Raw genomic sequence first — 21143 nt, 5'->3', positions numbered from 1 at the left:
TAAAAGCTTGGGTGTGTTTATAGCTTTTAGAGCCATTTAAGCTTGGGTCTGTTTATAGTGTTTACGGAGATAATTTGCAGTTCAAGACACAGGATTTCACTTTATTGACCTATTTGTTTGATTTTCATTTAAATCTTTTTTAAAGGAAAGATATACAATTCATGTACGGGCATGGACCAGGAACAGAGCGTTTGATGCAATAGGGTCTATAGTACCAAACCCAAAAGTGCGACCAAAAGCTGTGTGAAAACTAACCGAACAGTGACTCACCTGAACTCACCCCATGAAGTCAGTCTTTATATCCTTTGATTCCCAATTCCTCAGGCTGTTGGATCAACTGAATCTAAAGGTACGGCCACATTGAACGCGTTTACGTTCTTAGGATTACGCACGTAACGCGCCTAACCTGCCGCTTGATCATTGTGTTTCACAAAAATGGTTCAACGCGCCTTACGCGCCTACACAGCTAGATGAGCCCGCCCAAAACCTTTTCCTCCACTACTTTTCTTTTGCTCCACAAACATGGCTGAGATCACCACCATCGCTGCGCTGTATTTGTTGTGGGAGTTCGAGGAGAGTAGGAAACCCAAACGCCGTCGTGTTTGGGTGCATGACATCCTCCGTAGGCGCTCACAGCTGGGTGAGTTTCACCACCTCCTCCAGGAACTCCGCCTGGATGACGGCCGGTTCCAGCTGTATTTTCGGTTGATTGGGGCTATGTTTGATGACCTGCTAGCCCGGGTTGGTGCCTGGATCTCCCGTCAGGACACCAACTGCAGGCACTCAGCTGCGGAGCGCCTCTCTCTGCCAGTGACGTCGGGTCAAGCCTAACGCTGATTGGCTATCGCGGCTAAGCGTCATGCATAGGACCGTTCAATTTTTTGAACTCTGTGCGTAGGTGCGTTGGGCACATTATTTAGGTGCGTAAAACCCGTCTAACACGCTGCTTAGCGTATTTAAATTATCTACGCGCCTAAACCAATGGTTCCCTATGCAAAAATGCTGATTTTCTACGCCTCTGACGCGCGTAACGCGTTCAGTGTGGCCGTACCTTAACAACAACAACATACAGCCCTCAGAAAGACTGTCACAGATGAGCAAGTCTTCTGCTGCTTTTTGTTTGTTTCTTGTAATCTCTCTCTCTCTCTCTCTCTCTCTTTCTCTTTCTTTTTTTATTTCTTTCTCTCTTTTAATATATACATTCCTATATATATACTTCCCAACACCAGAGTCCCAGGTGCCTGACATCCCCAGCTCTCTGCATGTGCGGCCGCTGGTCAACAGCATCGTGGTGAGCTGGACACCCCCAGAGAACCAGGACATCGTGGTGCGCGGCTACTCCATCGGCTACGGCATCGGTAGCCCCCACGCCCAGACAATCAAGCTGGACTACAAGCAGCGCTACTACAGCATCGATAACCTCGGTAGGAAGAACACATCCCCCTGGTGGGGATGTTTTGTTTTTTTATTCAAATAATGCAGTCGTTATCCCCCCCCCCCCTTGAACTATTGTCTGACATGTTCCATAATTGTTCCCGTTGTTCCTGTCGTTTTGTTGTGCTCATGTTTCCACTGAGGGGTTCCTTGGGATTGGGTTTCATATGTGGAATTCATCAAAGCAATAGTTTCGGCTAGATGTTTCCATTGTGAGGGGGGCTTTGATCTGTGGACCACTCCTACATGCTACATTTTAGCTTTCCAAAATAAACCAAATAAGCCCCATATGGTCATTGTGCTTTGTTTTTACCGCTCACTTATCTATGAGCAAATTACTAACTCAATGAAGATAATGCTAGTATTACATTAGTATTATAAAGTGAGTTTAGTCTTGGAAGGACCATTTTAGTGGTCTACCAACAAAGCTGGGTCATGTCCATGAAGGCTCACCTTTATGTATTTTTTATCCTATTCTGAATTGTTGAGAATATATAAGTCTTTATTTGCATGAGGAGTCTTTGAAATTGCATTTGACCTATGACATGTAATAATCCCAGCAGATGAAGACATAGAGACTGCAATGAGTGAGGCATTATCATATTCATAATTCCTAATGTTACATTTATGAAAGTGGCCCTCAGGAACTGCAGCACTAGCTCTCTTTTTCGCTATCTGTCTCTCTGTGTGTGTCTCTTTCTCTGCGCATTTTGCAAGGTGGGAAAGGACATACACCTGTGATTTACTCGCTGGGGACTCGTTTGGGAACGGGATTATTAAAGATCTCATATCATGCTTTTTTAGGGTTAATAATTGCATTTGGGAGTACTACTTGAATAAGGGTTACATGCCTAGATGGTAAAAATACCTCTTTCAAAAACCGTCTGTTTTGTATCATGTTGCTTGAAGGCCCCCCTCCCGAGTAGTCCGGTCTGCTTTGATTGGTCGAACGCTTTGTGCCTGCGTCTGCAAATTCACCCCTCCCGAGGAGTTGTTAACATTGTGGGTAGCCGGAAGGTGCGACTTCTGCACCTCAGCTCCTCACACCGCACAATTTGACCGTCACACTATTTTATGGGAGTAAAGTTCGAGCTATTTCATGCGCTTATCCAGGGGCGTTCTCGCTGGTTGCGAATACTCCCCCTGGCTCGGACTTAGAATTGTCTTGCTTAGCCGATGTAAAACATGTATTTATACAGCATATAACGGTCGAAAGCAAAGGGGAAAGTTGAAAAAGCATGATATCACCCCTTTAATGTAGCGATCAACAATGTGATTTTGACACTTGTATTGTGTGTGTATTTCCCCTCTCTCTCTCTCTCCCGGCAGACGCCAGCTCCCACTATGTGATCACACTGAAGGCCTTCAACAAGGTGGGCGAAGGCATCCCTGTGTATGAGAGCGCCATCACCAGGCCCCAGTCAGGTGAGCCCCTGCTAACGTTACGACCACAGCCATCAAGGCTTCACTTAACCCTCGGAGCCGTGTGGATGGCAAGGTTCTATTGATAATATCAAGGGCTCTGACGTTTCATCTGGTCCCCATGGCGGCAAGTTTAGACCATGTTCAGACGTGCATGCGTGCGTGCGTGCATGTGTGTGTGTGCGTGGACTCCCAATCACGCAGGTGCTCCGGGGGATCCAGGAGCTTGATTAACTCTCTCCTTAATGACTCCCATTGAGGGCCTCCACAGTTTGCAGTAGCTCTTTATCCAGCTTTGGGCGTTGGGATGGTTGGCCAGTTGTGAGCAACTCGCCACTGTCTTTTTGTGTGTTTTACCACGCACATGTCATCTTTGCGTATTAATTGACATCTTATGGCCGACGTCGTCGCTGTGTTATTTCGAACACAGCTGCTGAGACCCTAACTAGTGAATGGTCAGTTTGTGATGGCTGCCCGCCGTGACATTCTTCATCAAACACACACGCAAACACAAACATACACAAAACCTTGTCATCACAGCCCCACTGACACATGGCAGGCAAAGCTCCGCTAGCAATTCAACAGTGTCTCTTTTAAATAGTGTCTCAAACTTTTGGAAAGTTTTTACTTCAGCCGTGTGCCTGAGCTCACTTCAAAGAGCGTGTGTGTGTTTGTGTGGTAACTCAGCCGCACCCCTCCTTCGAGGAGGCTGGGGGTTGGGACAAGGTTGTCTTCTGGAAGCCAGCTGCTCCTCTTCCTGCTCAGCCTCCTCCGTCTGACGGTTTTGGTCTTCGAAAAAATCTGTCAAATGATTCACCCCCGTGTGCCGGGGCGGAGCGGGAAGCCGCCTGCCTTGAATCACGTCAGATCAGCTGCTGGAAGGCCAAGCCTGTCTATTCTGATGGCCAACACACACACACACACACACACACACACACACACACAAACAAACACACGCATGCACACACATTCTTCTTGACTGTACGATGTCGTTGACGTGCGCACCAGTGGCACTCACTGCAAGATCTCTCCTTCCTCAGAAGAGCTCTTTGCCTGGCACACCATGGCGTCCCCCCGCTCTAGCGGACCCCCCTCGGTGACTTTGGCAACGCTTTGTCAGTTCCACGCATTGCGTCTCAAAGCAGAGCCGCGGCCGTGCCGTCTTCTGCTGCTGCTGCTGCAGCGCCCTCGGGGGGCCGCGTTCCCCTTCCTGCCACTTGGTTGAAGCCAGGATTAAACAGCAAGGCTGACCTACATAGATAGAGCCTTTACATGCCACGCCACAAAACTTAAAAAACGATTTTTTTTTAAACTTCTTGGGGAACTTCTTCTTGAAAGACTTTGTGCACATGTCGGAACGCCTCGGTTTAAGAGAACAATTTTGTGGAGGGGGAGGGAGAAAAAAAACCCGAGGATGGTTATTTTGCTTAGTGGTAAGCCAGCGTATAAATACAGGAGAAACAATAACTCAAAGTTTGGGCAACAATAAAAAGATTTTCCATTTTCACCACAATCCCAATGCTACCTCGAAACACACACACACACACACACACACACACACACACACACACACACACACACACACACACACACACACACACACACACACACACACACACACACACACACACACACACACACACTGCTGTTGCCCAGGACCAGTTTGGGGGAGAAAAAGCAGTAAATTACCTGCAGGTTGATCACCAGAATCAGGCCGAGGCCTGCGCCCAAGCACCAAGAACACAATCACTGCCCCTGCCAACAGCCCCCTGTGAGTCATTTCTTGTTCTTTGTTGAAATGCATCCTTGCACTAATGCGTGCACGTACTCATGCACACACACGCAAACACGTGTGTTTGACAATATATTACATAGCAAATTTACAGAATTTAATCAATTTCCTGTGAGAGCTGACCCAATCGCTGTTGTTTAGCCCCTAACTACATGGTCTGCTAACTACATCATTTCCGGCGATACGCTTTGTATTTAAAAAGTCAAAGGCAAAACATGTAACTGTTGCATTCATAGTCGTGACCTTTTTTTTACGCTGGTAATCAGTAAAAAGTGGAGACGTTTTGTATTCGGTCTTCATAGACTTTGAATGTAATGACCAGAATGGACAACGACGACCAACTAGCCTATAACCTGTAGCCTATCTTCTGTTTTTGTTGCACATTGTTTGAGTTGTATTCAGCTTTTAAGTTGCTAGAATCCATACCCTACCATAATCAAAACTTCTAGTAGTAGACCAATTGTAAAGTAATGGCATTTACAGACAAATACCAACTATTTGTTCTCTCTTTACCACGGACATGCATAGCGACACGTAAACCTGACGCAGAACCATAAAGGTTCAAGACTAGGTCGAAGCGAGTGCGTGGTCATTGGGTTGCGTAAACGTGGAACCATAATCAGCCCTTTAGATCTCCTAAACACCTTAAATCTCTGTATGCTATGTGTGGGTGTTGCCAGCGTACGTTTATTACTGCGCTAGACTGGGGGACTGGCGGTTGCTCCTTAAAGAGAGGCAGCCTCTCCAGACTGCCTCTCTTGGAGGTTCCGTAACGGCTCACATAGGACTACCCTAGGGTCCTTGGCTCAGCCGTCCCCCTTCTCACCCATGTTCCCCGACACAGGCGCTGAGTGCCAGTGAACTAGTTTAGTACTAGTGTCTTAGTTTGTCTTCTATGATCTTCAACATAAGTCTTTACAATTGTGTCCCTGTAAAACTCAAAGAATAATGTTGATTAAACCGGATTAAAATCCTCTCTTCGGGCCAGTCTCCGCCCACCAGATTGTGAATGTTCTACTCTGGTCCTAACTCAAGTCCTGTTCTTTCTGTAATGTGTAAGTGACCCAGAGAGGCTACGCCAACGCCAGGGTGTGTGTGTTTGTGGATGTGCGTGGCTTCGTCTGGGCAGTGATTAATGTTGAAGGCTGCTTCTGAGAGAGGGCTTAGTGTCTCAGACACTATAATACAACGTCACGGTGTGTGGCATATTTCATATCATCTCATTATTACGCTAATACTCAACACATTTACAAGCTTATGAAAAGTAGCAAAAGTTGCTGGGAGTATGGGGATAACACCGTCCCCTCCTTCCTAGAGCTTTCAAAACAAAACACATTGAAATGTTGAGTGTACGAATTGGAGCTGAAACAGGGGGTTCCCTTATCCTTTAAAGGGATTGATATTGTCCATGCTGAGAATGTTGAGTTTAATTGTTTCTCTCTGTATCTGTCTGTATGTATCTCTCTCTCTTTGTATCTCTATATCTTTGTATCTCTCTATCTCTATTTTGCACCTTGATGCACTCTATCTTTGATTTTTTAAAGAAATGTATTGTATGATGTCGACTCAGTGTGATCCTCATCTCCTTAGCATTTCCATTTGGGTCACAGGATTTTTCCACCTCTGTTCTGATGACATTTAAAAACTTTGAACTGGGAATTGGCTAGGGATTCAGTCTCTTCGTTGTCGTCATTGCTTTAGGGTAGTTATTTTTTGTGTTCAAATATGATAGGATAGGATGAAACCTCTTTATTTTTCTCTTACAATTCAAACTGACTATTGTAAACCTTGTAAGCCCATATCTTTTCCTCTCTTTTTATATTTTACCTACAAAACTGGGTTATTCGAAAATACCAGAAGAATATGTAGTATTAGCTTGCCGCATAATGTAGCCTCTAGATGAATAGATGTATGTTCTGTATGTTTGTTCTAATAGAATATTCTATTTCTCTCTTCCTTCCAAAATCCTCCCAACCTCCCAACCCCCCCCCCCCTGACCCTTCCCTCCATTTTAATGCATGAACCCGATTCTGTTTGTGTCATCCCTGCATCTTGCTTATGACTTAATTTGTATTATTTTGGGTGAATTCTGCTCTTATCTGGTATCCATCTCCATATCTGTGTCCATGCCAACGCCTCTCTCTCTCCCTGACTATCTTGCTCTCTCTCTCTCTCTCTCACTCTTTTTCTCCATCTCATTCTCTCTCCTAATCTCTTCGCTCTCTCTCTATCTCTTTCTCTCTCTCACTATCACTCTCTCTATCTGACTTGCTTTCACTCTCGCTGTGTGTGTGTGTTTTTTAATTTTGGTCATCGTCGTTTTAATTTGCGTGTTTTCACGTGGGTTTTCACCTGCTGGCATGCAGACCCCCTAGACCCCGTTGTTGACCTGTATGACCTCTCCCATGCTCCATACACCCTAGTGCCAGACCCCTCCCCAATGCTGCCTCCCGTGGGCGTTCAGGCCTCGGTGCTGAGCCACGACACCATCAAAGTGACCTGGGCTGACAACTCGCTGCCCAAGAACCAGAAGATCACGGATACCCGCTATTACACGGTGCGCTGGAAGACCAACATCCCTGCCAACACCAAGATGAAGGTAAGGCGGAGAAGCAACCCCTTTTATTTTCCCTGTGAGGCAGACCCTATTGATTGCCGTGGGAGAGAGGACCAGTCCCTAAGTCAAAGAGTTCAAATCAACCCTCCGATCATCTCACCAAAAAAAGACTATTAGGATTGTGTGTGTGTGGGTGGGTTGATAATTACTCAACAAGGACAAGATGAACTGAGCGCTATAAAACAATTGAAGGCCTGATGGTGCATTCTTAACGCACACACCACTTTATGCTATAGCTGTAACTAGAGCCATTAATACCAAATGTATCAAATAATACTATAAGTATACTAAAGTATGTATTTTATATTATTATATTACTTTAATAAAATAATATCTTGGAAGTATTGATCTTAATACTATATCACTGTAGATAATTCAACCTTTCTAAATGGTTGCTGTCTAGAGACTTGAAATGAAACAAAAGGGCGTGACAGGGTGTTTTTGCCAAGAGCGCAGGCTATCGCTGCGGCTTTGTTAGAGAGTGTCTAAGACTCAATAGGCAAGTCTGTACCATTCTCCCTTTGTCCTTTTCTTGGCTACTGTGCACTGCACTCTCCATAAAACCACTGTATAGCATGAATACTCAAACGCCTTACACTATGAATATCTCAGCGGAGCACATTACCAACATGCCTGTACAGAAAAACCAACATGTATCTATGCGTGTGTCGGTAATGACTGGGACACACACACTATCTCTCTGACGCATCTCTCTTGCTCCTTCCCCTGAGCCAGAGAGCCTAGTGGGAGTACCTCTTGCATTATTAAAAAGCCCGCTGCTTCCTGTTCCTAAAGACCAGAACACTTTCCCCCGCCTTACCCTACTGCCCTCCGTTTGACACCCCCCTCGGGGGGGGGGCTCTGAGGCCCCTCTGCATCCCCGACAATGCAGACTTGTCATTCGTAGTTGAACGCCCGAACGGAAATGATGTGTGTTGATATTAAGCACAAGTTTGTGTTTTAGCAGAAGCCGTTCTTCTCTAATGACTCTTCCACTTATTGGTCAAAGTGTGTAACATACTGTGTGTGTGTGTGTGTGTGTGTGTGTGTGTGTGTGTGTGTGTGTGTGTGTGTGTGTAGACTGCCAACTCCACCAGTCTGAATTACATGGTAACGGGCCTGAAGCCCAACACGCTGTACGAGTTCTCCGTCATGGTAACCAAGGGCCGCCGCTCCAGCGTGTGGAGCATGACCGCTCAAGGCACCACCTTCGAGACCAGTGAGATATATATATATATATATATATACACACACAGGAAATATTGTTGTACACAACAAACATTTTAAAGGTGCATTACATTTTTTGGGGTACTTTATATGCAAGATTTTAAGCTAGCTCTAGTCAGAATTTTAGATAAACACTCTTGCTCCCACCCTATCCCTATGCCCTTCAAACCGAGCCCACCCTCAAAAACCAAGGCTTGCTGAAAACATAGCATAATATTTCTCTTGATGCTGCAGAGTTGACATAGATCCCTGTAGCCTTAGATTTAGCATCTACATGACTGACACATTTTGGCCACTAAACTACATTTATCAACATCACGTAACATCAAAAAGTTCTGTGAAAATATCAATATTGTACCTTTTAAATACATAAACCAGCAGAAAAACATAATGTATTCACAAACAATGAAAGCATTACTACATTAAGTAGCTCAGGGTCACAATGGAGTGTGTATTGGTGTTACACAAACTCCAATACACCTGAATATGTGCACGCGGGTAGGTTAGGCACATTGGGATTGTTATCGGTACAAACGGTTGTCCTGACGCTAACTCATCTGTCCTCTGAACTTCAGTCCCGAGCTCGGCTCCGAAAGACGTCACCGTGGTCAGCAAGGAGGGCAAGCCCCGCACCATCATTGTCAACTGGCAGCCTCCTTCTGAGGCCAACGGGAAGATCACTGGTCAGTCTCTCTCACTCACTCAGTCACATACACATATCTATTTCTGTGTGTTCCAGCCCAGCTCGATGTCTGTATCGGTGAACAATCAAACCATTCTGTCAAACGCTATCCCTCCCTCCCTCTGTCTGTCTGTGTGTGCGACCCTGCCGCAGGCTACATCATCTACTACAGCACGGACGTCAACGCCGAGGTCCATGACTGGGTGATCGAGCCGGTGGTGGGCAACCGGCTCACCCACCAGATCCAGGAGCTCACGCTGGACACCGCCTACTACTTCAAGATCCAGGCACGCAACTCCAAGGGCATGGGCCCCATGTCGGAGGCCGTGCAGTTCCGCACCCCCAAGAGTAAGGAGGAAGTGACTCCGACGCCATTTGCTCTCGATTTCAATTTGACCGCTATCCCCCCCGGCCCCCTTAATGTGATACAGTAAACATCTTTGTCGACAGTTATTAACATATCGCAGGTTGTATCTTGCATTGCTTCAGTAGCTAAGTAACAATCACTGCAATTATTACATGGAGCATTATTGCCGCCCTTTAGTGTCGAGCTAAATTTGTATGGGCCCACACAGAACGACAGATAATGGATGTTTTCCCTGGGATTCGTCTTCGTTATGGTTGGGATGCTGAAGGATTCAGGGGCTGTATGTTGTCTGTGTGTCTGGCCAGCAACCACCACAGCTTCATGTGTGAATCCAGCATCGCAGCAATTATGATGCGTCAGCCCCTTTCTGTGGTGAACAATTTTCCAAGACTGCATATATTTTGAAGTACAGTTTAAAGATACAATTTCTCACAGGGTTTTTAATAAAACACGCAGGTCTTCTCAATGCTCAATAAAAATCGATAGGTCATTATAAATCATTCACCTGGTCGCCAGCCGCATTCTTATCTTTTCCTTCAGATGTTTGCCTTGTAACATCTCTCGTACATACAGACATAACTTAGATATGTCGTGCTCGAGAGTTTAACTCTCCCTTCTCTCTCTTTTATCTCACTACCCTGCGACTCCCATCTCTTCTCTCTTCTTCTTTCCCTCCGTGCTCTGTTGTTGCCAGCCTTCCTCCACTGCTCTTTTCGCCTAACTGTTTTGCTTTATGTTCTCTCCCTCGCTGCTCTCCTTTGGCCTGTTAAGCTGAGTCATCTGACAAAATGGCTAATGACCAAGGTAAACTCCTTCACCACACCCTTTCTCTCCTAATCATCCCCCTGTATAATTGGCTTATTCATTAATTCCCTTACTCTCCACCTCAAGCTGGTGTGTGGTGAGCTTTCTGGCGCTGATTGGCTGCCGTGCGTCACCCAATGGGTGCTACACGCTGGTGGTGGTTAGTGAGGTTCCCCCCCTTCACTGTAAGCGCTTTGAGTTTCCAGAAAGCTCTATATAAATTCAATGAATTAATTATTATTTATTCGCCGGCTCTCTCGCTATCTCTGTGCGCACTGCTGACCGTATAATGTATGCATTCTTATCTTTCTGCCCAGGAACCTTATCTTCTCTACTGACTTTGTTATACACTCTATTGGTGTAGGAACTTGAGGATACTGTATCTGAGATAATGGATAGATATGAGAAATTACGGCACAAGCAAAGATTATTTGTTTGTCATATTAAATATTGTTATCCTTTCCCAACTGGCAATGAACTGAACACATTATATCATGATCAACCTATAACAATGAAAGAACACTATGTTTGGTTATTCACAAAAAATATAAATATCACTAGTTCATGGAGTTCTAACTATATGTTAGAGCCATGTCTTTGCTGAATCGTTGCCTGTTTCAGACGCACATTGCTCATTCATTCATATTGAGTGTGAACCAGCTTTTTTGGTTTCAGTTCATTGTCTGTTACTGTGAGACATTCACCATAGTCAGGTTGTCTTAATTCACCCAATGACTGCATCTGGTGTTTAAGTCTTCTTATATATCAATGGTTAAACTGCGAGGGATTTCCCTCGCAGTCACTGATGTGATCACGGGCCGGGGCTCTTTATTGAAACGGGCCTACCAGTAGTCTACCTCTTTCACACCTTCCAGCCAACCCTCCAGTAAAGCCGGGAAGTAACCACCCCCTTTCAGAAAGTTTTGGAAACGCAGTCGGTAAGATGCTCCCTTATTCATTTTTGTTCATGTTTGTTCTTGCCCATTAAAGTTGAGGAGTTGGCGATTTTGATTTAGATTTTTACAAATCAAACTAATAGCAAAGTTTGTTCTGCACAAACTTAACAGTGAGTTGTGATGTTGTCGTTAGAAACATATAGCAGGCTTTATCTTTTCGATCTTACTCACCGCATGTCACCCCCCCCCCCCCCCCCCCACCTCAGGGAAGCCCGGTGGACCTGACAACATCCTGGTCATCGTGATCATCATCTCGGTGGGCGCCTTCACCATCATCGTTGTGGTGGTCGGGGCATTCCTGTGCACCCGCCGCACCACCTCCCACCAGAAAAAGTACAGCGTCCCTCTTCTCCTGTGTTCTATGTTGTTCCCTCCCATTCACCCATCCTAGGTTGACCCACTTCTTCAGGAGGCTTCTTGCCTTTTATATTTGGGGTGTAGGGCCAAACACGTTGTCGCTCATGTCACATTTCAGGTCTGCTGCTTTAATATACAAGGACACCGGTAGGATACTTGTTTTCACCAGTGGTGTCTACTACCCGTTTCCTGGTGCATAACTGTAATCAATTCATGGATAGATGGATGGATGGAAAAATAAATGATTTATAGCCAGAATATAGAAATGTGTTGCCTTGTATTCTTGCACTCCACCAGATCTATTGTACCTAGACTGTAATTAGTGATGAAGAATGAACAGGTATACCAGTATATTTATCATCAGGACTACGCGGCTCATGAAACTGCTCTCTCTGCACCCACTCCTCCCAGGAAGCGTGCTGCGTCCAAGTCCACCAACGGCTCCCACAAGTACAAGGGCAACTCCAAGGACCTCAAGCCCCCGGACCTCTGGATCCACCACGAGCGGCTGGAGCTCAAGCCCATGGACAAGTCCCCGGACCCCAACCCAGCCATGACAGACACGCCCATCCCCCGCAGCTCCCAGGACATCACGCCGGCTGACAGCGGCCTCGACAGCGTGTCCCACCTGCAGCAGCAACAGCCGCGCCGCAACTCCTACCGAGGTCAGTGGTGCTGCAGCCCCCACTGGGGAAGGGGAAGGGTGGTTCCTCCTGTTCCTCCTATGAGGTTCGGATTTTACCCAATCAGTACCCAATCATCCCTGGTCGACTGGTTTGCCTCGTAAAAGACACCATCTCTAGGTGAGACGCTTGCTCCAGACCCGTCACCCTTTCACAGGGGAGTCATCATAGGATAAACACGGGTGTCGGTCGTAACACTAAGGATCTGCTACTCTTATGTACCAGGGCACATGTTCCGTGGTTAATGTGTGCAGTCAGTAGTTTAGTCTACTACCCGTGCCTTGGTATGTAAAAAGGAGCAGACCCATTATTCGTCTTATGAGTGACATCTTTGTTTGTACTACGAGTCCGTTGATGTGACACACCTGTCCTCCTTTAAACTATATCAAAGGGGTGTTAAGAGGGGAGTCGGCCGCCCTGCCAATCTAGAATGAACACTACCCTGGAAGATTTTTTTAAAGGACGGATTGGTTTTTCTTTTTAAAAGAGTGGTGAATTACAAACATGCTTGGGGGCAGGAACAGCAACCTCCCTGGTGAAATATAGGTTATTGCCAATGCTGGTCTTGGGGCCCTGGTCTATCATAGCTTAGGGCTATTCTTTAAACATGGTCAGGAGTACCCCTTTAGTGCTACCTATGTTTCTAGAATATAGGATATTATAATGGATGCAGAGCAAGAATACGTTTAATTATTTTGCCACAAATGTACACCTTCCCTGAATGAAACCATGTGCCATTGTGTTCACCCTGTTTGTCTTGTCAAGGTTTTGTCAGGGTTTTTTGATGTTGTGTAGGCTTGAGCACTTATCATGCACCGCATTTCATTCTTTTCATACATTATGTTATGGTGTGATCCAGATGCCTCCTACTGGTTTCCTAAAAAAAGGCTAATGTAGCTAACAATAACAATGACTAGCCAATGACAAACAGGATGGCTTTAAGTGCTGCAAGCCAGGAAATTACGTCACGTTCCGGCTAGAGCAGGTTGGGCATACCGGTGTACCATTCAAATGGATCGAAGCATTAGTATTCCAATCTTTCACTTCCTTTACAAACGATCCAAAACAACAATGTTAGCTAAAAAATAAGATGAATTACGCAACTAGAAAACAGGGATTTCTTCCTCACTGGTGTGAGGTCACCACATGCAACTCAAATTAATTAGAAAACAACTCTCTGATTGGCTGGTTTCCACCGCACCTTTTAGGCCACGAATCAGAGGACAGCATGTCAACACTATCAGGCCGACGGGGGATGAGGACTAAAATGATGATGCCCTTTGACGCGCAGCCGCCTCAGCGTAAGTGTGGATTGGTTGGTGGGTTTGTGAGTGGGCGGAGCCTGGTGCAACAAGCCCATCTCCCACGGCCTTCTCTGCCAGTCTTATTTATATCTGTATCGGCTCATTGTAGTATCTACTGTACAACCTCACCGGATGGGGGAGGAACAAGATTAGCATAGATTGTGCTTTCAGTTACCATGTCTGGCAGTTTAGTCTGCAGAACATAGTGCTTTATTTAGAGCAGAGTTTCGCTTCATCTCTCCCCACAGCTATTTCTGTTGACCATAGGGACTTGCATGCTTATGTCTTCAACAACATATGCCACCGAACGCCTTTACATCAAGTCAAGCTTGTCATCCTGTTTGTATGGGTGTGTGTCCATGTCCATTTTCACAGCTGTGATTAGCGCTCACCCCATCCATTCCCTTGACAACCACCACCATCACCACTATCACATGGGCAGCCTGGCCTCGCCGCCACGCGGCTACCTCTACCGCCAGGGTCCCGGGCAACCCCTGGCCCGCCCCCATGTCTGTGCCACCCCCGTCTCCCATCTAGACAGGGTGGACTCCTCAGGTGAGAAGACCCCCACCCGCTGGCCAGGAGCTGAACTGCAGGCCATGTTGATCACACGCAGTACATGTTTTACACATTGAAAAATGTTTTGGTAGATCTTATATTAGTTGCTTAATGTTATTATGTGTTCTGATTTATTTTTGTGATTGGACATGCTTAGATGGAGGTGTTGGGTTAGATATGTTTTGCATCTCTCCATGAACATTTATACTTTTTTTGTAGGGGTGTACGGTATGAACGGTATAGGAAGTACACCGGTGTGAATTTGCGCTATGGTATGGATTTTGACGTTACCGGTAGACAGTGTTGTGTGTAACGCGTTACAAAGTAAATGACACGTTAATACAATAACGTAAATACTTACAAAAAAATAAATACTTCGGCATCTATATCAAAATTAGAAGATAAAATTAACATACCATGATATAATACCGTTACCGTCTATGCATCAAATCATACCGTGATATACATTTTAGTCCATACCCTACAGCCCTACTTTTTTGCCTGAATAATCCTAATAACTGAACCTTCCGACTTTAGATAATTGTTCTCTATTCATTGTTGTTGTTTTTTTTGGTATGAGAATGAGCTTTCACATGTGTTGGCTTAAACTACAGCTTATTAATGCTGAATACCACATGTATTCACTTGTTGAATTTGTCTTCTTTGTTGCATTTATTCTATTAACTCAAATGCTTTGCCAAAAACCTTGGATTTCTTTCCGTTTGTGTTTTAGAAGTTCCATTCATGACTGCATCAAAAAATGTACCCTTCCATCCTATTTGCTCATACTTTCTATCTTAATTGAATATAAGTCGTCCAGTTGGTATCTAATTCTATATTGAAAGACAATGCATTTCTCTTTTTTTTTACATTTAACAGTAGTGGTAATCTAACCGATTTAAGAAACTGTCACAGTCAGCAAAGCGTCCAGAAACAACAAAGTAAAATACAGTGAAGCAAAAGGGAACAGTTGCTGAGTTACAAAACCCAATTTAAAGGTATGGATCCCTCTATGTGTGATCGGCGCCGTACCAGAACTCAGGGATGGCGGGCTTTGTCCCCCCTGTGTGTGCCAGAGGAGGAACACAGCCCACCTGCCGGGTGCACAGCAGGGAGTACACCCTACGCACACACCGCCAATCACGTTTATTCTCCCCACCCAGAATCTGTGCGGACCACCCCCAGCGTGGAGCCCCCTCCCCCAGCCGCAGCCTGCTCCTCATCGCAGGGCTCCTGCCCGTCCTCTGAGCTGCTGGCCGGCGACCCCGAGGGCAGCGGCAGCTACCACGGCTCCAGCACCACGGAGGAGGAGCCCAGCTACTCCACCAACCTGCCCCCCCACCGTCCCGCCCACCCGCACGCCCACGCACACCCCCTCAAGAGCTTTGCCACCAGCCACCCCACCTACGAGTCGTCGGCGCTGCCCAGCACGCCACTGCTGGCTCAACCTGGTGAGGATAACCGGAGACCAATGGCATGCTCCCATACCCACACCGCCCTGCTTAGTTTGAGTACGGAAGGCATTCCTATTACGAACGGGGCGATCCGCCCCCGCCCACACCCCTCACACACACTTTTATACCAATACCTGCTTCCGGGGACTTTCTACACACACACTTTTTTACCAATACATGCTTTCAGGGACCCCTTCACACACACTATTACCAATACCATAGCTTAGGCTAGCTGCCTATCTATCCGATACTTTGTTTTACTCTTGAGCAAATGATAATAATAATAAAAATATATGGAACTACTTTGCTCATGATTGCCAATAAGCCACCTGAAAACATCTCACTTATGAAAAGTTTAATGGTTTAAATCAAGTGAAAAGCTTTGAACGGAGTTCAAAAGTTTAAATGGAGTAAACAATGTAAACATGCACACATTCAAAAAAATTGTAATGGTTGAAAACAAAGGTTGGTTTCTCATTGCATGCATGTCTGTCTTTATACAGGACCCCCCACCCACCCACACGTCGTCAAGACAGCCTCCATTGGCACGCTGGGACGGACGCGCACACCCGTGGTGGTGACGGTGCCCAGCGCCCCAGACGTACCCGAGACCAGCAAGATGCTGGAGGACGTAGACAGCGTGAGAATTATTACAATGATTCTAGTCGGGCCCATGCCTAGTCTCAAAACTCAGCCACTAGATTGATAATCTAAAGTCTGCCATGAGACCGATCTCGGGGCTGGAGGAGGTGATCTGTAAGCTTGTAATTGGCTCACAGCGAACGCAAACTGGCCAGCCCCGCCTGGTCAAGTCCGGTGGGAAGACGAGCTGAAACATTCCGTCTGAACTAATCAACACGGTGTAGAACTATGCTTTTTAAAATCCCCTTCCAGAAGCTTCATCCACCTGAGAGATGAGCTTCTCATCAGTAGAATATCTCTAACATAACTTGAAATGAGGCATAACGCCGCCTCTATCAGATTCTGGTTTCCACCCCAGGCTCGCCCCAGACGTTCTGCTGGTGCATAGCAGGACTAGCTTGACTTGTGAGTGAATGAGAGATCATTATTTAGCAGGACATTGAGTGTATCCTGGAATTGGCCAAGGATTTGCAGCATTGTGGCCTCTTTTTGAGAAGGTAATGGGGAAGAGTGTGAAGTATTAATACAATGTAGATCATGGGGGCTTAGGAAAACGGATGTAATCGGTCAACTTATTTTTTTGGGGGGGGCAATAGAGATTGTGTGATTCCTATTTTCTCAGATGTTGATTTTAACCATGTTCTTTGATGTATGTTCTTTCTCTTTTTTCTATCCCACTTCACTCACTGTTTTGTGGCCTTTATGTCGGCTGCCTTTTGATCACTTAAAAAAAAAATGCCTGTTTGATCATTTGTTTTAATCCATTTTATAATTTAACCTGAATAATGCCCTTCATTTTTTTCATCCACCCCATAAACAATGTTATTTCTTCAATGCTTGGTTATTGACAAATCATTGAGAACTTCCTCACCATTGGCCTCTCCTGGCTGCTTGTTTCTTCCCGTTCATGTCGTCATCGTTGTGATTCACGCTTCAGCCCTACTGACCCCTTCCCCCTGCATGCTGCGCCTCACCTCACCCTACCTCAACCATGCGACTCCCTTCTGTACAAGGACCCTGACTGACCCTGACTCTCCCCCCTTCTTCTCCTCTCCCTCCCCCCCCCCTCCTCTCCCTGGCTTCTCAAATGCAGGTGCTTGCCTCCCTCCCACCGTGCCCCTCCCCTGCCCCCCGCAGTAACCCTGTTCCTCTCCCCCAGAGCTACCAACCCGACGAGTTGACCGAGGAGATGGCCCACCTGGAGGGCCTCATGAAGGACCTGAACGCCATCACCACCGCGCCATGAGACACACACACACACACACACACACACACACACACACACACACACACACACACACACACACACACACACACACAGTGACATAAGTGACATACACCCCAAGTATCATCCATGGACACATCAGTCTACTTGCGCCATTGGAACTCTCTAACCCCCCCCACCCCCCAGTGCAGGGAGAGCCTGCATCCAGCTGCGTATGAAACATTGCTATTGGCTAAACACTTACCCACTCTCAGGAAGGAGACGGCCATGAGAGGAACGCAGGAGTGTGACGTTTTACCCTTTTTATGAAGAAGAAGAAAAAATAACATTCTCAGAGACCATTTGATCGCTTTCAAGCTGAGGATTGTGAAGTTTGTCCTTGGCAAAAAAGAAAGAAAAAATAATAAAAATAGTCCAGGAGAGACGCGTGGCAGGTTTTGTTGTGTGGGATGACAGGAGGGCGCGATACACTTTTGGAGAAAGTCCAAAAATATGCTGGTATTGATGTTGGTGCTCATCGGGCGCAGTCTACAGTGTTTGTTTGATATGTGTCATTTCTGCATTTTTATATATCTATTGGGCTGAATCAGTGACGTGAACATTGGAAAAACACTCCTCTGTACAAGCCTACAGTATCCATGCGACGTCACGTATAAACCCCCGTTTCTTGTTTTGACCACCCCTCCCTGCCACACACATTGTGTCGTATATTGTGCCATGACTTTTTATAGGTTTCCATGTTATATGTATTATTTTTTACTCACATATCCTTTATAAACATGTACATATCTTGTTTATTTTAATTTTTTTCCGTTGAATCTGCCTCCTTTTTTGGGCTTCCCATAATTTCATTTCTAGCAAGGATGGAATACTTTTCATGTCAGAAGAGGTGATGTTCCTTTGGTGTTTCTACACAGTGCAGTTGAATGGACTTTTGAAAAACCCTTATTTTTCCTCTATGTACATTAAAACGTGTTGGCCCTTGTTTTTTGTGGGAGCTCTGTTTTTGAAAAAAAAGAAAAAAAGCCTTACCAACGTGTTTTCCAATGTTGGACATTTCAGACGCGAAGACGCAACCCCTCTTGAAGTTGTATTGTGACGAGGGCGCGATCGTTGTCACCCCCAGGCAGTACCCATAATGATTAACAAGCTATGACACAACATTCTTTCAGGTCAGGGGGTTGTTTTTGGTGGGGTGGTAATGAAAGCCCAGAGAACCTTGCATGACAGCCAGTGTTATCAATCATCTGATAAGCTACAACGAAGGTCCCAAAAGCCAATATTTGGTTTTGTCTTGGAGATTCGGATACAGTTTTCCTAAAAATAAACTGATTGTTTGCTGGATGTGTGTGGTTGTCTTTGAGAAACACCCACAAATTTCATGGCTCGTCGTTTTTCCCTCAAAATCTTACCAGATGCAAAGATGTCGGCCTTTTGAATGAACTCCCAGATTTTTTTTTTACATTGTAGTTTTTGTATGAAGAAAATAAAGTGTTCTGTACAAGTCCAATGTAAAGAAGTAAAAAATGAAACTAGTGATCTACAAAGCTGGTTTTTCATCTTACCCAAAGAAATGTTGTCATCAGTAATTTGGCTCTACTTTTGTGAATACCATGTTTCTCATTAATGTGCATCCTCATGAATGTTAATATAACTAAGAGATTTTAATCATGAATATAAAAGGAACATGTTCTGGGGGAAATGTTGGATTAATAACAGAAAATGGTACAGAGAACAGGACTTATTTGGGAAATAGTTGTTAAGTTGTAAACAGTTAAACCTTTATTGCACTTTTTTCAGTTTTTGAAAATACATTTCTTACATATTTTGTGTTTTAAATATCAAGCGGTTTGTGTAAAGTAGTGTCCTAGGTTAGCAGCAAGCAGCTGGACTTATGTTTTATTTTTCTTGTTTTGCTTTTGGTTTGTTTTTGTTATTGCTATGTCGAGGCTATGACTGAGTGGCAGTGTTTGCTGTGCTGCCTTGGATGAATTATGTTGTTGCTTGTTTATGTACAGAAGTCTTTGCTTTCTGTTGGAAATATCTGTGGCTTTAAAAAAAAAAAAAAAAAAAAAGTCTTTATTTTTTATCGGTGCTCCTATACATTGTGAATACAAACTATCATGAATACTAACAAAGTTAATTTACCTACTTGTCGTCTTTTTACATTTGGCTAAATATGCTGCAGGTTTTGATATACCTACACATTCAAGATTCCATACATGCATTACAAAGCTGTATTCTGTACCTTATTTAAAGGGATTTGGTTTCAAAGGTGGATGTGACGGTGTGAGTGAACAAGCTACATTTTTGCAGGCATTTAGGCACACATAGTTTTGGGGACAGGCTCTCAGAGAATCGGGTTGTCTAGACCATTATTTCGCAACCATCAAAGTCTAAAGGTGTGCCTTCATTTCTATTTGACTTATTTATTGCTTTCTATCAAATATTACGGATTCCACAACAATGTTTTTGTAGTTAACATGTTTGAAAGTAATTTGATTTGAATGTATTGATAATAAGCAGAATAATAGTTAAACCACTCGCCCTAATTTTGTAGATTCTGTAACATCAAATCAGCGCTGACAGAAGACCCCTTTGAGCTTGCAAAATGAGAAATATTAAAACATTTGTTGCTGTGCTGATTGAAACACATTCCTAGCTGTGGCTACATGGTATGACTGTGGGAATTTTTCTTACCCCATCTCACTCCTTCACACATGTCACATTTGGCGGATCAGATAATGCTAGAAATTACTGATTTGGCAGACGTGTCGGATCACTTTGTAAGGGCAGGACAGAGATCATTTTGTTATTTTACAAATAATTGTTCAGCTTGATTGTTTTTATCGGGATGATTCACTGATGTGTTGACATTGGACATGGGGGGGGATTATCTCTTGCGTCTCTACCTAAAACTATCTCAGATGAGTGGAACTTTTTTACTCTAAATATTGGGGAGCATGTGTCCCCGCCCTATGGATTACAGCTATGCTTTACAAACCTTCCAGGCTGTCTCGTCAGACATGTTGTAAACGTTTAGTTTATCATATTCAATGGAAAATAACATCAAAGGACTTGACTTTCCACACTAGGAATTGCTACAAGGTGGCACAGTCATTGCAATAACATACAGTAAAATTCCTTTGCCAAATTCACATTCACATCTGTGACCATTGACGAAGAGAAGCAAGAGAATCGCAAACACCAAGATAGTACAACAAACCACTGTACCACTGTTTCCAAAGTTACACATGATACTCATGTTTTGAGGCTACACAATTTGTATAGGTCAATAGATTTCCATATAGTAGATATATGGTGATACACTAATTGTTTCATCACCTGCACATCCTGTGATTGCAGGGTAGCATCAACTTTTGCTCATATAAAGGCGTAATTCCAGTGCACTTAGCAGCCTACCACAAGTCATTGTTCCCCATTGTACCCACTCTCAATTACTTTTAGAAAATCCTTGAACTCTTATTTCTGATTGCTGTGTAAAAGGGAAATGGGCTTATTAAAGTGACTTGAAAGCGACAGATGGAGATAAGGAAAAAGCTCTTATTTTGAGAAATAAATACATTCATAGAATTCCATGTTAGAATTCCATATTATT

At 44.7% G+C, this 21143-nt stretch overlaps 1 protein-coding gene across 3 annotated transcripts in view; it reads left to right on the top strand.

The window, feature by feature from the left end:
- Nucleotides 1-19655, top strand: part of neo1a (neogenin 1a) — a 148353-nt gene extending 128698 nt beyond the window's left edge. For 2 of the 3 annotated variants that reach the window (XM_079736418.1, XM_079736416.1), the window contains exons 15-29: nucleotides 1230-1424; nucleotides 2764-2859; nucleotides 7072-7247; nucleotides 8346-8484; nucleotides 9068-9175; nucleotides 9328-9522; nucleotides 10313-10345; nucleotides 11221-11283; nucleotides 11508-11634; nucleotides 12070-12323; nucleotides 13550-13642; nucleotides 14021-14200; nucleotides 15367-15654; nucleotides 16161-16297; nucleotides 17459-19655. In XM_079736418.1, coding sequence (XP_079592544.1) covers nucleotides 1230-1424; nucleotides 2764-2859; nucleotides 7072-7247; nucleotides 8346-8484; nucleotides 9068-9175; nucleotides 9328-9522; nucleotides 10313-10345; nucleotides 11221-11283; nucleotides 11508-11634; nucleotides 12070-12323; nucleotides 13550-13642; nucleotides 14021-14200; nucleotides 15367-15654; nucleotides 16161-16297; nucleotides 17459-17545 — 2171 coding nt within the window. In that variant the 3' untranslated portion in view covers nucleotides 17546-19655. The remainder of the gene's footprint in view (nucleotides 1-1229; nucleotides 1425-2763; nucleotides 2860-7071; nucleotides 7248-8345; nucleotides 8485-9067; nucleotides 9176-9327; nucleotides 9523-10312; nucleotides 10346-11220; nucleotides 11284-11507; nucleotides 11635-12069; nucleotides 12324-13549; nucleotides 13643-14020; nucleotides 14201-15366; nucleotides 15655-16160; nucleotides 16298-17458) is intronic. The other variant, XM_079736417.1, reaches the window with a different exon arrangement.
- Nucleotides 19656-21143: the final 1488 nt, after the last annotated feature.

This window comes from Pollachius pollachius (assembly GCF_949987615.1).
Source record: "Pollachius pollachius genome assembly, chromosome: 5".
Classification (NCBI taxonomy): Eukaryota; Metazoa; Chordata; class Actinopteri; order Gadiformes; family Gadidae; genus Pollachius; species Pollachius pollachius.
The sequence above is the reverse complement of the archived record's forward strand: the minus strand, read 5'-3'. Positions and strand labels throughout refer to the sequence as shown.